General features: G+C 47.6%; 1 protein-coding gene across 1 annotated transcript; it reads left to right on the top strand.

Annotated features, from left to right (window-relative positions):
• Positions 1–3,289: 3,289 nt before the first annotated feature.
• On the top strand, positions 3,290–8,230 carry CCDC177 (coiled-coil domain containing 177). Its single transcript, XM_060761997.2, has 2 exons — positions 3,290–3,609; positions 5,260–8,230. Exon 2 carries the CDS (start codon positions 5,260–5,262, stop codon positions 7,408–7,410), a length of 2,151 nt encoding a protein of 716 aa, XP_060617980.2. The 5' UTR covers positions 3,290–3,609; the 3' UTR covers positions 7,411–8,230.
• The last annotated feature ends 8,246 nt before the right edge of the window (positions 8,231–16,476 follow it).

Here is a 16,476-nt window from a genome sequence, read left to right as displayed (position 1 = left end):
ATCATGTGTGTGTGTGTGTTTACAAATTGTAAGTATTTTTGAGAAAAATATCTGCTTGCCTGTGTTAAGTGGGAAAAAAAATCATATGAGGTCTGTAGCAATGCTGGCTAGTTATTTGAGCATTGTGAGAAATGTGTTACCAGGTACCAAGTCCAAACCATTCAGCATCAGAAAGAACAGATCCTCAAGTGACCCTCTGCAACATGAGACTGGAGAACTAGTAAAGAACGAATCACATCCAAGAGGACAATGTATTACACTGGAACAAAGGCATGAGGGACCGTTTTTTCCTCCAAGTTCCTAAGAATGGAAATATCAGTGTACCCAAACATTTGTAGCTCATTACAATCAAATGAAGCTTTATTTATGACTTGGAAGTATGACGAACTTGAACCAAACCGCTTCCCTCATACAATCAGGGCATAGCAACTCTAAGGGATTCCCCCCCCCCCCCAGTAAACCCACCACTAGCAAACTGCTGCTGCGTTCTTCTTCATTAATAATGTTTGCCACCACGACCCTATTCAGATAGTGCTTGGACACATGCATCCTAGTGTTTATCTTGGAAGTACTGTATAAGAGCATTTCTTTACATCCATAATTCCATTTTTAAAGAAAAAGAGAACTAGAGATGGTTGGACCAGCCAGTCTTCCATAGAAATGCCAACTCCATTTGACAGTGGCCCTGAAGGAGTTGCACCTGAAGTAAACTTACATGCTTAAGATGAAAGATAGGTGTGGACAAAGTGCAGTTCTGGACCACATGCAGCCCCCAAGGCTATTTTTATTGTTCCTCATTTCCCAGCTTATCTTCTTTCTTACAAAAAAAAAAAAGGAGATGCTGTGTGAACCCTGTGCACTTGGAAGTGTGTTCAACAGACTGTAGATCTATTGTCAAAGGCTTTCATGGCTGGAATCACTGGGTTGTTGTAGGTTTTTTGGGCTGTATGGCCATGTTCTAGAAGCATTCTGTCATGATGTTTTGCCTGCATCTATGGCAGGCATCCTCAGAGGTTGTAAGGTCTATTGGAAAGTAGGAAATTTGGGTTTATATATCTGTGGAATGTCCATGGTGGGAGAAAGAACTCTTGTCTGTTGGAGGTAGGTGCGAATGTTTCAGTTGGCCATCTTGATTAGCATTTGATGGCCTTGCAGGTTTTTGGTGTGGCTTGTTAGTGCCTGGGGGAATCTTTTGTTGAGAGGTGATTAGCTGTCCCTGATTGTTTCCTCTCTGGAGTTTCCCTGAGTTTGAGTGTTGTTTTACTGTTATCATTTAAGACTTTTAAAATACTGGTAGCCAGATTTTGTTCATTTTCATGGTTTCCCCTTTCTGTTGAAATTGATCTGGTTTATGGATGACTAGGACATCTAGAAAAGGCAGTCTTCCTTCATTTTCTTTTTCCATGGTGAATTTGATGTTTGGGTGAATCCTGTTAAGATGGTCCAGGAACCTGTTGAGTTCTTCTTCTCCATGGCTCCAAATGGTGAAAGTGTCATCCACATATCTGAACCATATAGTGGGCTTTTTGTTGCTGTTTCCAGGGCTTATTTTTCAAAGTGTTCCACGCAGAAATTTGCTATGACTGGGCTGAGAGGGCTCCCCATGGCTATTCCATTTTTCTGTTCATAGAATTCATTGTCCCACTGAAAGCAGCTAGTGGTGAGGCAATGGTGAAATAGAGCTGTGATATCTTCTGGGAACTTTTGGTTGATTAGTGCAATGGTGTCTGCTGCTGGAACCATTACAGTAGTCTATTTTGGATGTAACTAAGGCATGGACCACCATGGCCAAGTCAGGCTTTCTGAGGTACAGTTGCAGCTGGCATACAAATTTTAACTGTGCAAAGGCCCTCCCGGCCACCACCAACATCTGAGCCTCAAGCATCAGTGGTGAGCCCAGTAAGACCCCCAGACTGCAGGCCTGTGTCCTCAGGGGGGAGTGTAACCCCATCAAGCACAGGTTGCCACCCTATGCTCCGAGTGGCCTCATGAGGAGGACCTCTGCTGTGTCTGGATTAAGTCATAGTTTGTTTGCCCTCATCCAGTAGATCATAGCTGTCAAACACTGGTTTAAGACCTGGGGAGCTTCCCTGGAATTTGGTGGAAAAGAGTTGTAGAGTTGTGTGTCATCTGCGTAGAGAGGAGGGGGGAAAGGACGGGGCCTGAGGCTGTTAGGAATGGTGGGAGTTGGAGTCCAAAACACCTGGAGGGCTCAAGTTTGCCCAAGCCTGGTTGAATCTGTTGTAATGTTAGCTCCCTAACTATCTATTGCCAAGTGGTGCAATACAGCTTAATGGTGTAACATTAGAAAATGTTGACCATTTCCGTTACCTTGGCAACCACCTCTCCACAAAAGTCAACATTGACACTGAAATACAACATCGCTTGAGCTCTGCGAGTGCAGCATTTTTCTGAATGAAGCACAGAGTGTTTGAGGACCGGGACATCTGTAGGGATACCAAGGTGCTTGTTTATAAAGCCATTGTCCTATACACCTGTGAGACGTTGACTGTCTACAGATGTCACATGCAACTCCTAGAACAATTCCATCAGCACTGCCTCTGCAAATCTCTTGAGAAGACAAGCGGACAAATGTCAGCGTTCTGGAAGATGCAAAGACCACCAGCATTGAAGCGATGGTCCTCCGCCATCAACTCCGCTGGACCGGCCATGTTGTCTGGATGCCTGACCACTGTCTCCCTAAACAGTTGCTCTACTCCGAACTCAAGAACAGAAAACGGAATGTTGGAGGACAGGAAAAGAGATTTAAAGATGGGCTCAAAGCCAACCTTAAAAACTATGGCATAGACAACAAGAACTGGGAAGCCCTGGCCCTTGAGCGCTCCATTTGGAGGTCAGCTGTGACCAGCAGTGCTGTAGAATTTGAAGAGGCAGAAATGGAGGGCAAAAGAGAGAAACGTGCCAAGAGGAAGGCGCGTCAGGCCAACCCCGACCGGGACCGCCTTTCACCTGGAAACCGATGCCCTCACTGCGGGCGAAGATGCAGATCATGAATAGGGCTCCACAGTCACCTACAGACCCACCGCCAGGACACCGATCTTGGAAGACAATCCTACTCGGACAACGAGGGATCGCCTAAGTAGTAGGTGCAGGCCTGCCTTGGGCCCCATTCCTGAGGGCTGCCCCTCCTTCCTTGTCCTCCTCTGACCTCTCTCGCAGCGGGTCCCCTCCCTTTTGGGGGAGATGTGGGTTCGTGTTGGGGCGCCCCCTCCCCCCCCCCCCATGTTGAGAAATCCCTCGCCTGGTTCCTTTTCCAGCAGCAGGCGGCGCTGTGGAGGCGGCGAAGGGATTGGGAGGGAGCCCAACCTGCCCGGCGGAGGTCAGTCCTCGGCAGCGGAGATGGGCAGCCGCTCTCCTCTTCCTCTTCCTCCTCCATCCTAGAAGCCTTTGGCCAAAATGCTCGGGGTTTCCCAACAGCAGCACCGGGCGCCTGGCCTCCTCGGGGCTGCGGCAGGGAAAGGAGCCAGGGAAGGGCCGCCTTCTTCGCCGCCGCCGCCTCTTCTGCTCTGGCTGCCCATCACTTGAGCCAGCGGAGGTCGGTGCTGGGGGTCCCTCTCTGCTGGAAGCCAGGCGACGCTCAGGAGAGAGGTGAGTGGAGCCCCAGCATGAGGTACACTGCGTGGGATGATGGTTCCATACCGAGCAGCCTTCTCCTCTTATGAACTCGGGGAGCGGGGCGGGGGAGGGGGGGGAGAGAGAAGCACCAGCTCTGCTTCTCAGGATGCAGCCCTGAATAGGTGTTTAGACATCCCACCTCCCAAAATATCCCTGCGGGGAAAGGACACCGGGGCTCCAAAGCTGCATCCGCGGAGTGTTTCCACGGCGTCCGAGGGAGGAGAGCGAGGAATGCACTGCAGTGACAGGGAGAGAGGGAGGGAGAGAGAGAGAGGGAGAAGGCGAGGGAAAGGGAAGGGGCGCTCCAAGGCGGAGGAAAATCCGGGAAAGGGGGGGGTCTCCCTTCGACAGGGGCTTTGGGAAGGTGACTCGGGAGGTGGATCTTTCTGCCGCCAGGCATTCCCTTCTTCCTCCCATCCTCCCTCTTTTCCCGGGGAGAACCTGGAGGTTGCTAGACAACAGTCTGCAAGGAGGAGGAAGGAGCAAGCGGGGGGGGGGGGAGGCTCTCTTCCTTTTAGCTCCGCCCCTTCTGTGGCTCAAAAGCACCCCTCCTGGTTGGGGGAGAGCATCCAGCAGAGGGCGAGGGGCTTACGACCCGCTCCAGACCCCCCTCCTCGCCCCCCGCCCCCTCCCCGTCCGTTTAGGCCTCCCTCGCTTCTCCTGGACCAAGATCCCAGGAGCCACCCGCCACCGCCAGAAGAGAGAGGATCCCTCCCCCCCCCCCCCATTGCATCTTCTGGACCAGGAGCCCAGAAGAGGAGATTACGGAAGAGGATCTCCTCCTGCTGCTGCTCCCCCTCCTTCTTCTAGACCAGAATCCTACAAGAGAGAAAATCTCCTCCTCCCTCCCTCCCCACTCCTTCTGGATCAGGATCACAGAAAGGGAAACCACAAGAGAGAGGATCTCCTCCTCCTGTTGCTGCTCCCCCTTCCTTCTTCTGGATCAATATCCCAGAAGGGAAGATTACAAAAGAGAAGATCTCCTCCTCCTGCTTCCCCCTTCTTATGGACCAGGATCCCAGAAAGGAGGCCGATAAGAGAGAAGATCTCCTCCTGCTGCTCTCTCCCTTGCTTCTTCTGGATCAGGATCCCAGAAGGGGAGACTACAAGGGAGTGGATCTCCTACTCCTCCTGCTCCCCCTTCTTCTTCTGGACTAGGATCCCAGAAAGGGAGACTACAAGAGAGAGGATCTTCTCCTCCTCCCTCCTCCTCCTCCTTGCTGCTGCCACACAAGCGGCCCTGAGAAAGATGACCCCCTTAGGAGGACACCACCCAGCGGCCAGGTCGTGTGGTGGATTCTGGGAGTTGTAGTCCCACTGGAACTACAACAACCTGGAGAGCGGACGCCACGCGCCCGGCCTGCCCTTGCTTCCCACCCCACCTCCCTCAGAATCCCCCGGAGAGCCTGAACTGCGCGCGCGGGAGGGGTGTGTGTGTGTGTGTGTGTGTGTGTGTTCCTTCCTTCCCGGCCCCAGAGCAAAGCCGAGCCGGGCTAATCCCTCGGGCGTCGCCGCGGCTTCAATCCCGGCCAGGTTGCTTCCGTGAGGGAGCCCCTCCCGGCCCTGCGCGTGGCTTCTCCTCCCCCGGAGGCAACAATAACCCTCTCTCTCTCTCCTTTGCAGATGGTGGACCCGGTGGCGGAGGAGGAGGCGGGCGCGGAGAAGGGCGGGGCCGCCGCCGGGAGCGCAGCAGGTGGAGGAGGAGGAGGAGGAGGAGGAGGAAGCGGAGGCGAGGCGGCGGCAGCAGCGGATGGGGAGGCGGCGGCTCCTTCCTCGGCCGCGGATGCCGCGAGCCCCTCGCTCCCTTCCACCCCGGCGGCGGCGGCGGCGGCAGCAGCAGGAGCAGCTCCCCCGGGGCCCGCCGCGTCGCCCGCTCCCTCTTCTCCGGCGGTGGCAGGGGAGGCGTCGCCGCTGCTTCACCTGGACCTCTTCAACTTCGACTGCTCGGAGGCGGAGGGCAGCCGCTACGTGCTGACCAGCCCCCGCTCGCTGGAGGCCTGCGCCCGCTGCGCCGTGAAGCCCGTGGAGCTGCTCCCACGCCCGCTGGCCGAGTTGGTCAAAGAGGCGCCCGGGCGCTCCCTGCGAGTGGCGGCCGGACTCTACGAGGTCTATGAGGTGGAGAGGCAGCGCAAGCTGCTCCAGTGCCGCGAGGAGCGGGAGAAGATCATCCGCGAGGAGAAGCGGCGCCTCTTCGCGCCCCTCCTGGGCTCCAGCGGCACCAGCCTCCCGGCCTCCCCAGCCTCCGCCTCCAGGATGGCCCTCCGGGGCTCCTCCGCCACCCTTGGCCTCAATGGCACCTGCAGCCCCAAGGGCCACCCGCAAGGCAGGGCCGGACAGCACCCACCTCCGCCTCGGGCTTCTGGCGCCCGGGCCAAGAAGAGCCACTCGCTGGACTCCTTGCAGAAGAGGCGGGAAGGCCTCTCCGCCAAGACCTCCTCCGACTCTGGGGCCTCCTCCTCCTACAGTGGGGACAGTTGGAAAGACAAGTGGCCCAAAGGAACAGGGCCACCAAGGACTAAGACAGTGGCCACCATGACCTCCCTGGTTGGCCGCAGCTTCAGTCTGGGTGACTTGTGCCACTCCCCACAGACCACCCAGAAGGTGGAGCGTATCTTGACGGAGGTCAAGCGCCGGGGAGGCCTGCGGGAGGTGCCCGAGAGGGACCGCAAGATTGCGGCTCTGATGATTGCCAAGCGCCAGGAGGAGAGCCTCCTCAACGCCCAGCGCTACAGCGCCCACCTGCAATGGGACAGCCAGAGGCGGCGGGCCGAGCAGAGGAGGGAGCAAGAGGAGCGGGAGAAGCACCGGGCCCTGGTCCAAGGTCAACGCATGTGGGAGTCCCGGCTGGAGAAGCACCGGCGCCGGCGGAGCTCCGAGCAGGAGGAAGCCGCCTTGCAGAAGCAGCGGCAGAGCTTGATGATGGAGGAGAAGTGGCAGGCACACCTGGAGCGACAGGAGAAGCTGAGGAAGGCCAAGCTGGAGAAGGCCGCCCAGGAGGACAAGCGGAAGAAGCGCCACCAGGAGCACAACCTCAAAGCGCAGGAAGAAGGCAAGAAGGAGGCAGTAGAGCGAGAGGTCCAGCTCCTGCAGGACAAGTTGGCCCTGGCTGCCCAGAAGAAGCTTCGGAAGGAGCAGCTGCTGCAGAAGGAGAAGCAGATGCTCAACCAGGCCGAGAAGCGGAAGCACGAGACCATCCTCAAGGGGCTAGCAAAACAACAAGTGGAAGAGAAGGCCATGCTGCGGGCTTCCGTGGAAGGGAGCCTGAACAAGGCTCAGGAGAACTATGAGCAGCTGGTGGAGAAGAGGAACCGAGAGCTGCGGGAGAGAGCCAAGCGGGAGGAGAGGCAGATCCAGAGGGCCAAGCTGGCTGCTGAGAAGAGGGAGAAGGAGCAGAAGGAGCACATGAAGGCCATGGCCAAAGTCTCCGAGAGGAAGCTCCAGCATGCGGCCCAAGTCGCTGAGGAAGTTGTCCAGCAGAAAGCCCGGAAGGTGGTCCAGAGCCGGCTGGAGAAGGAGAAGGTGCAGAAAGTCAACAAGAAGAAAGTTGAGCAGTGCGAAGATATCCGACGCAGGGAGCTCCTCCTCTCAATTGAGAAGAAGCTAGAAAGGAGTGAACAGATCTGTAAGGAGAAGAAGAACGTTTTGGAAAATGCCCGGTCTGTTGCTCGGGCATCGTTCCATGTTCGGGAAAGGGTCCGGGAAGAGATGAACATCCGTACGTTTGACAAGATGGCCTTTGAAGCAGAAATGCAGGCCACGCTGGTTAAAAAATAGATGCTTTTCCTCCTCCTTTCAGAATAAGTGGAGATATATCTTCCGATGGCCATTGTCAAAAATTCAGACATTAAAAAAACCTTTATGTATTATTTTAAAGAGCACACAAACTATGGCAGCTACGTCACAGACCTTTTCTCTCTCCTTTTGTTATACATATGCAAAATCTGTTTCAGGTGTATCTCATCCTTTGTTGAACAAAAACTAGTATACAATTAACAAAACAGGAACATGCCATTTTTATATAGCCGAATGCTATGCTAATAACTTCCCTGAAAGCTAAAGGTCATTGCAATTTCCCTCAAATAGTGAAATAGCAGCTACTTTAATTGTAACACATTGAAGACTTAATTTGAAGACATTCACATTAGAAGTGGGCTGCTTGCTGGAACTTGTACAGAGTGGCCCAGAAGTCACGAAGGGGTCCTATATATACTGTATATGACGTTATAGTATTGGATGCCATTTATGAGATATGATTTTTCACACCTAATGTAAATTTATTTCCTATATATATATATATATTGTATATGATGCTATGGTATTGTAAATTAAAAGCAAAAAATAAAAGAGTTATTAAATATTGAAACCCCTTTGTGACTTTTCGCCCATCCTGTACTTTGTACTATGTATCCTTACTTAGGAAGATTTTATTTTTTAGTGTTTGGTCCATACAGTGCACTTAAATCCATGGGAAACATTGGGGCTTGTAATATAATTTTGAAAACAAAATGCAAATAGACATCTGATTAGTCCTGATCCATGACACAAAAGCAATGTTCAGGCATTTTTGTTCAAATAAAATGACAAACACTTCAAAGGTGTTTATAGTTCCTTCCATTCATTATTTGAAGACAGTTTGTTTATTATTGATTTACAATGTTTGTAATTGAATTGTTGCCAATGTGTGAGGTCACTCGGAGATCTCTTTGGGGGAGAGAATGGGACTCAGAGCAGCCTCACACATTGGCAACAATTCAATGCCATAAAAACATACAATGAAATTAACAGTAACTGCAGCACAATAAATGAATGGAGAATCGGTGCAATGACAATCAGGAATGGCTCTGGACTATGATCTTGGACATGATTTTAATAACTGATGTAGTTGTTTAATGTTTTAATTCTGCATTTTAATGTAAATTGGCCAGTATTCAAATTTGGGCGTATCAGATATTTGTGCCAAATTTGATCCAGTGAATGAACATACATCCCGCATATCAGATATTATTATTTACATTACAATTCATAACAGTAGCAAAATTACAGTTGTGAAGTAGCAACGAAAATAATTTTATGGTTGGTAGTAACCTCAACATGAGGAACTGTATTAAGTGGTCGCGGCATTAGGAAGGTTGAGAACTACTGGTTTAGGGCTTTATAGGCTAAAGCCAGCACTTTGAATTGTGCCTGGTAGCAGACTGGCAGCCAGTGTAGCTAACAGAAGGGGAGTTATGTGCTCCCTGTACACTGCTCCAGTGAGCAATCTGGCTGGTATCTATTGGACCAATTGAAGCTTCCGAACAGTTTTCAAAAGCAACCCCACGTAGAGCATGTTGCAGTAGTCTATTCAGGATGTAACAAGAGCATGGACCACTGTGGCCAAGTCTGACTTCCCAAGGTATGGGCGCAAGTGGCATGCAAGTTTTAATTATGCAAAAGCTCCCCTGGCCACCTCTCAGTTGTATCTGAGAGTTAAGTGGCAGAAATAGCAGGCATAATTAGTATTGTCTCACAGCCTAGTCTGCAATTGTTAGTATGCCAAGAGTGACTGGAACCAAATTCAAAACTACAGCTGCATTCAAGTGTATTTCATTTGTGTCATAACCAGTTGTGACCAATGTGCAGAATATAACAAGAGAGCATTGTGTCTCATTGTGGTGCATAGAAACTAGACCATATGCTGAAGGTAACAACATCTCCACTTATGCAGAGCATGAACAGAAACACAAATACAACGAGCTGTAGGGGATAATTATGAACAACCCACAGACTCATGATCACATTATTTCTTCAGATCATCAACAGTCTGCAACAAGGTCTCTTGGAGTGTATTTTGTTTATTTGTCCATTGGTGCTAAACAAAATAGAAATACATAATTAAGTTTTGCAATATCTCTGTTTCGTTCAGCAGATATATTTTATAGTTTGGAAGAATGAGTCTCTTTGCATAGTGTGCCTGTTCCCCCTTAGAGTCATTCTTTCTAGAAAGAAACTACCATCTTCATTCTCTGTTTAGCTGTTAACATCCCACTTAGCAAGAGAAATCTTTTGATCTGTTCCTTGTAAATCCAAGGTATAGGAGATGCTTCCTTCATAGAATAATAGAATCATAGAGTTGGAAGAGACCTCATGGGCCATCCAGTCCAACCCAGGCATGTAGCCGGGGGGGGGGGGGGGGGCTTGAGGGGCTTCAGCCCCCCCCCCCCCCCAAATTCTCATGGTGGTTCACGAAAAGGCCTTACTGGTGCATTATTTAAACTGTTATGTTTATTCATATCATGATCTGATCACCATAATATATCCCATATGCGTGGGGGTATTGAGGTAATGATACAAAAGGTTTGCTAGGGTAGACCCTCTTTCATTCAGACTCAGACCCCCCCCCCCCGAAACTCACCCCCCCGAAACCCCCCTGAAAAAAATTCAGCTCCCCCCCCCCCCGAAACGAAATCCTGGCTACGGGCCTGGTCCAACCCCATGCCAAGAAGCAGGAAAATTGCATTCAAAGCACCCCGATAGATGGCCATCCAGCCTCTGTTTAAAGCCTCCAAAGAAGAAGCCTCCACCACACTCTGGGGCAGAGAGTTCCACTGCTGAACAGCTGTCACAGTCAGTAAGTTCTTCCTAATGTTCAGGTGGAATCTCCTTTCCTGTAGTTTGAAGCCATTGTTCTGCATCCTAGTCTCCAGGGCAGCAGAAAACAAGCTTGCTCTTCCTCCCTATGACTTCCCCTCACATATTTATAAATGGCCACCATGTCTCCTCTCAGCCTTCTCTTCTGCAGGCTAAACATGCCCAGTTCTTTAAGCCACTCCTCATAGGGCTTGTTCTCCAGACCCTTGATCATTTTAGTCGCCCTCCTCTGGACACTTTCCAGCTTGTCAACATCTCCCTTCAATTGCTGTACCCAGGATTGGACGCAGAGTGATTCCAGGTATGGTCTGACCAAGGCAGAATAGAGGGGTATCATGACTTCCCTAGATCTAGACAATATACTCCAATTTATGCAGGCCAAAATCCTATTGGCTTTTTTTGCTGCCACAACACATTGTTGTCCACGAGGACTCCAAGATCTTTTTCACACATACTGCTGCTGAGCCAGGCATCCCCCATTCTCTATCTTTGCATTTCATTTTTTTCTGCCTAAGTGGAGTAAAACGGCGCTCCATGCAGTCATGCTGGCCACATGACCTTGGAGGTGTCTACGGACAACACTGGCTCTTTGGCTTAGAAGTGGAGATGAGCACCAATCCCCCAGAGTCGGACACGACTAGACTTAATGTCAGGAGAAAACCTTTACCTTTACTTAAGTGGAGTATCTTGCATTTGTCCTCTTTGCACTTCATAGCAAAAGATGCGCTCTATTTGTGGTATTGCAAGCTGCTATTATAGAAATGCAAATGTCACAAATAGAAGAGTTATCATTTTAAATGTTTGAATCTTTACATGCCTGTAAATGCAAGAAAGTTGAATATACAGAATTGCGACAATATCTTTGCTGGGTGGATTTTGTAACAAGTGTTTTTTCAAAGTTGCCTCCAAACCAACTGTGATATATGATGTTATTTTTAAAAACATACAGCAGTGTGGCACATAATAAGAGTAATATGAAATTGAGAAGCAGCTAAACATGAAAAGATGCAACACGGAAAGAAAGAATGTTAATGAAATTCCATTTTATGTATGAATCTACCATTTGCTCTCTGTCACTTGTATAGTATAACTTTTAAAAGTGGTCCCCAAACTAAGGCCTGCAGGCCAGATGCTGCTCTCCAGGGTAATTTACCTGGCCCCTGCCCTAAACATTAGACTTAGGGCAGCCCTAAATCTGAAATGACTTGAAGACACACAACAACAGTCTTGACTATCTCATCAGTCACACTTCCCATTGAAATACTGGCAAGTTTAGGTTGGTTATATAATTCCTAGGAACAAACTAAGGCTGCACTGTAGTTCATCAGCCTCCTTCCAGTGTGTTTATTTGGAAGCATGTCCTTGCTGCTAAATGTAACTTAATTTTATTTCATGCCTTCAGGTTATTTCCAGCTTAATGGCAGCCCTAGGGTGAACCCGTCACAGATGTTTTGTGGCAAGTTTTGTTCAGAAGGGGTTGGCCATTGCCTTCATCTGAGATATGATGACTAGACTAAAGTCATCCAGTGGGTTTCCATGGCCAAGTTGGAATTTGGATGCTAGTCTTCAGAGTCATAGTCCAGCACTTAAGACACTAAACCACACTAGCTCTCTACATGGGAAACATTTTATTTGCCAAATAAAATAAAAACCAGCTGTAAGAGGCTGCAGTCTTGGGGAAAAGGTCAACATACATCAAAGGGACTACTTAACCCTTTATCTCTAGCATTGAATCTTTTTGTTTTTCCTTTATTTTCTTGGTTCTTTTTATTTAGTGGGACAGGGAGTTGGGAAAATGTGTGGGACAGGTAGGTGGGGTGACATGCACATTTGGGGACCTGTTCTGAACTGCTAAGACTTAAAATAATAACTCCAAAAACATAGTTCTTTCCCCCAAACATGGCTAAATTTATCATAATACATTTTGAATTTTTTTCTCTCCCCAGTGGATTATGCAGGAGTATTGTTCTAATAAGGGGAGAATGCTTTCTTGCTGCTGCTACTGGTCTTTTCCAGTATGGTTTGTGAGAAAAAAAGAAACGCAAAGGCTTTGGAAGAAGTTGTTTACTGTTGTCGGTTTATTTTTTTGTTTTGTTTCGGTTAGTAAAGAAGAAAGTGTAATAATGGGGTACTTGGCTGTGTGATGTGGAAGTGCATCTTTGACATTTGGCAGGAAGGAATGGTGCCCTGCTGCTGCTGCTCCTGGAGAAGTTACAGGCCAGGGCCAGCGGGGGATACCTTTTGGGATTTTTAAGGAGATTTTATTTCTAAAAAGAAAATAAAGTACTAAAAATCAGGGGATGACCCAAACATTATGAAACTTGGTGGGCTAGCAGTGGTTGATGTGTTCTTCAAGTGTCATTTTCATCCTGATAGCTCTAATAATTATGAGAAGGGGAGCCGCCCAATTGCCATCAACAGGCTGGATCTATCTGCATTTTTTCGGACTGAAAAGATCTATCTGTTTTCAGGAGGTGCGCAAAAACAAATCCCTGGGTTTTCCGGCATTCGGCTAACAGAAATGGATCAAGGTTCAGGCAAAATGCACAAATCTAGTGCTATTATTGTCTGTTATGGATATGGACCTACAGTCATGCAATAGCCAGTTGGGGTAGATTTCTAGTCACAAATACTGAGTTTAGTATGGCATATTTCTTAATTAGTGAATATGGGATTGCTGACACTCATGTATAAACTGGCTGGTCCATCACAGTAATATGATAACTTTTGTAAGGTTTCCAGAGTGAACACCGGAGAAGGCCCCTGTCCCTTTTATGGTTGTACAGGAGAGGGCATTTCAGCAAGTATGGCTTCATATCTGGCTGCAAGAATTTTCCTCTACTGCACCACCATTAACTTGCTTGTTAATCATTATATAACTAGAATTATTCAGAATGCACCATTTTGGGTTCCCAAGGTTAGAAATAACAGTACAGCTTTGGACTTTCAGGAAATATACATTACAGAAGAAAACACATGCAGCTTTATACTATAGTTCATTTGATAAGTCTATTATGCATAACTATTTGTTCAATGCAATTACATACCTCTTGTAAAATTCCATCATAACACATTCCTATTTCAGTCTAGGTACATTATCTTTCAAAGACATTACATAATGTAGGAATATATCTTTTTACAAGGAACATTTTCAATACATTTAAGGGAAGTGGACCTTATACATTTTCTAGCAGTGAGGCATTTTTCTCTATCTTATGCAACATATTTGCAGTACATTTGTTTTATGAGCCATCATAGATGTCACATTTAATCGGATGAAGAATTTCGGTTCTCATAAAGATTATTCACATAGGTTTCATGGTGTTTGCATTTCCTTATATTCAATACAGTGCATTAGTTAACCATAGTTACAATAATTTCAGGGTGTATTTGTAACTGTAAGGCCCGTCGCAAACTCTGTTCCTGCGAGAGAAAACCTAGCTAGCAAGTCCCTGACGTCACGAGACTCCGCCTCTCTCCCCGCCCCTTTCTCTGCCCCTTTCTCCATGCGAGCGTGGTTTTTCCTTTCCTAGGGCAGCATTGCCCGCATTTTCTCTCAGTTGGCAGAATTCAACTGAGAGAAAATGCGGGCAATGCTGCCCTAGCAAAGGAAAAACCACGCTCGCAAAGAGAAAGGGGTGGAGAAAGGGGCGGGGAGAGAGGCGCAGGCTCATGACGTCAGGGACTTGCTAGCAAGGGTTTCTCCAGCAGAAACCTAGTTTGCGACGGGCCTTAAACCAAAATCAGTGTATTCAATGTAAATTGTGCAATCAGAGTAATGTAATTAGAGTTGCAATTAGTGTGGAAGACAATTTATTTTGCTTGGCACTTTGATGGTTTAGCAAATAATTGTTGCAATTATACAGTTCGGATAGTTATGTTTTTCTGTAGTTCCTCTTCCTCCTCAGAGGAGTCAGCTCTCTTGTACTCTTCCTGTTACTTCTATTGAGTTGTCAAGGTTGTATTTTCTCTTGAGCCAATGGAAACGTTCTATTGGGATTCCTGATGGGACAACTCCTTGGTTATCTTATTCTTCTTAACTGCACGTCTCACTGTAAGTCCAGAAGAAGTCTACCCACCTGCACATTTAATATTTTACCCTGTTTTTTATACTGACAAGCAATCTTTCAAACCATATTTGTTTTTTAAAATATTGACTCAAGGCATGAAATGCAAAGTCCTTGTGGACAACAAGTTAAACATGAGCCAACAATGTGATGTGGCGGCAAAAAAAGCCAATGGGAGTTTGGCCTGCATCAATAGGAGCATAGTGTCTAGATCTAAGGAAGTAATGCTACCCCTCTATTCCGCTTTGGTTAGACCACACCTGGAATATTGTGTCCAATTCTGGGCACCACAATTCAAGAGAGATATTGACAAGCTGGAATGTGTCCAGAGGAGGGCGACTAAAATGATCAAGGGTCTGGAGAACAAGCCCTATGAGCAGCGGCTTAGGGAACTGGGCATGTTTAGCCTGAAGAAGAGAAGGCTGAGAGGAGATATGATAGCCATGTATAAATATGTGAGAGGAAGCCACAGAGAGGAGGGAGCAAGCTTGTTTCCTGCTTCCTTGCAGACTAGAACGCAGAACAATGGCTTCAAACTACAAGAGAGGAGATTCCATCTGAACATTAGGAAGAACTTCCTGATTGTGAGAGCCATTCGGCAGTGGAACTCTCTGCCCCGGAGTGTGGTGGAGGCTCCTTCCTTGGAAGCTTTTAAGCAGAGGCTGGATGGCCATCTGTCAGGGGTGATTTGAATGCAATATTCCTGCTTCTTGGCAGGGGGTTGGACTGGATGGCCCATGAGGTCTCTTCCAACTCTTTGGTTCTATGATTCTATGATTCTATAAGTACGTTATTGTTATTGACAAATCATAATGGATTTCTCATCACATTCATATTAACATGAACCAGCATGTTAGGAGTGGAAGAAATCAGCCAGTCTAAGCCATCTTCACATGTTAGAAATTGTTAGATTAGAGGTGACAGTACAGTGGCCCTAAGCCAGTGGTTCTCAACCTGTGGGTCCCCAGGTGTTTTGGCCTACAACTCCCAGAAATCCCAGCCAGTTTACCAGCTGTTAGGATTTCTGGGAGTTGAAGGCCAAAACATCTAGGGACCCATAGGTTGAGAACCACTGCCCTAAACCATGCTGTAAGAAAGCTGTATAAAGGGGTGGGGGTGGGGTGGGGAGCAGAAGGAGAAATAAGTTGATGTGGGGGGAAAAGTCATTTGCAAAACGTGAATGGTATTAAGTGAAAAATTGGTGTCAGTTCATTGCCAGTTCGTAGCAGTGGCTATTCAAGCAATGCATTTAAATTTCAAATTAATGATAAACTGGAGAAATTGGTTAACTCATTAACCATAATTTAGGTTTACCATTCAATGCCTGGCATCTTGTTAGTGGCATATGCAGCTCTAAGTCCACTTTATACCTGTATTTTTCTTTTCTTGTTCTTTGTGGACACTTCATTGTAATATTCCTGCATCTAAAGAAGTAACCTCTAGTTCATGCTATAGTGCAGTGGTTCTCAACCTGGGGTCCAAAGATGTATTTGGCCTTCAACTCCCAGAAATCCTAACAGCTGGTAAACTGGCTGGGATTTCTGGGAGTTGTAGCCACAGGACTGTATTTTTTTCTGCAATAGACCAGTAACTCTGTTTTGGAAGCTTTATCGTTCATCTCTCAAGCGTTTCAAGGTTTTCCATATCTACACAGTGTTCTCATTCATCTCACATTCATTTAGCAATATCAGCCCCATTGCAAAGGATGAGTGAGGAAGGAAGGAAGGAAGGAAGGCAGGCAGGCAGGCAGGCAGGCAGGACAGACAATAGTTTTCCTAATGTGAACTGCACACATATCAGCTATCTTTGGACTCAGTTGACAAAAATACCAGTGGGATGCTGATGTTTCTAAGCCACTGCACAGTGCAGACTTCCCTGCCATATGGCTACATACCCACAAAATCAAAATGCCCTACTTAGGTAATAATAATCACCAAGCCATCACTGGATGACGAGATCATCATAATGTACAAAAGCATATCTTTTACAAGATCTCGCATATAATAAACAAAGGCAGTGAGGCTGTGCTCTGTAAAGAGGAGAACCCCCATCCTGAAAATGTGGCCAAAGATATGCAAAATGTTGTCTAATGCAACATTTTAATTACACAGCGAATCCTTCATCTCCTGACCCCAAGGTTAAG

This window comes from Anolis sagrei, chromosome 1 (genome assembly GCF_037176765.1).
Source record: "Anolis sagrei isolate rAnoSag1 chromosome 1, rAnoSag1.mat, whole genome shotgun sequence".
Classification (NCBI taxonomy): Eukaryota; Metazoa; Chordata; class Lepidosauria; order Squamata; family Dactyloidae; genus Anolis; species Anolis sagrei.
The sequence above is the reverse complement of the archived record's forward strand: the minus strand, read 5'-3'. Positions and strand labels throughout refer to the sequence as shown.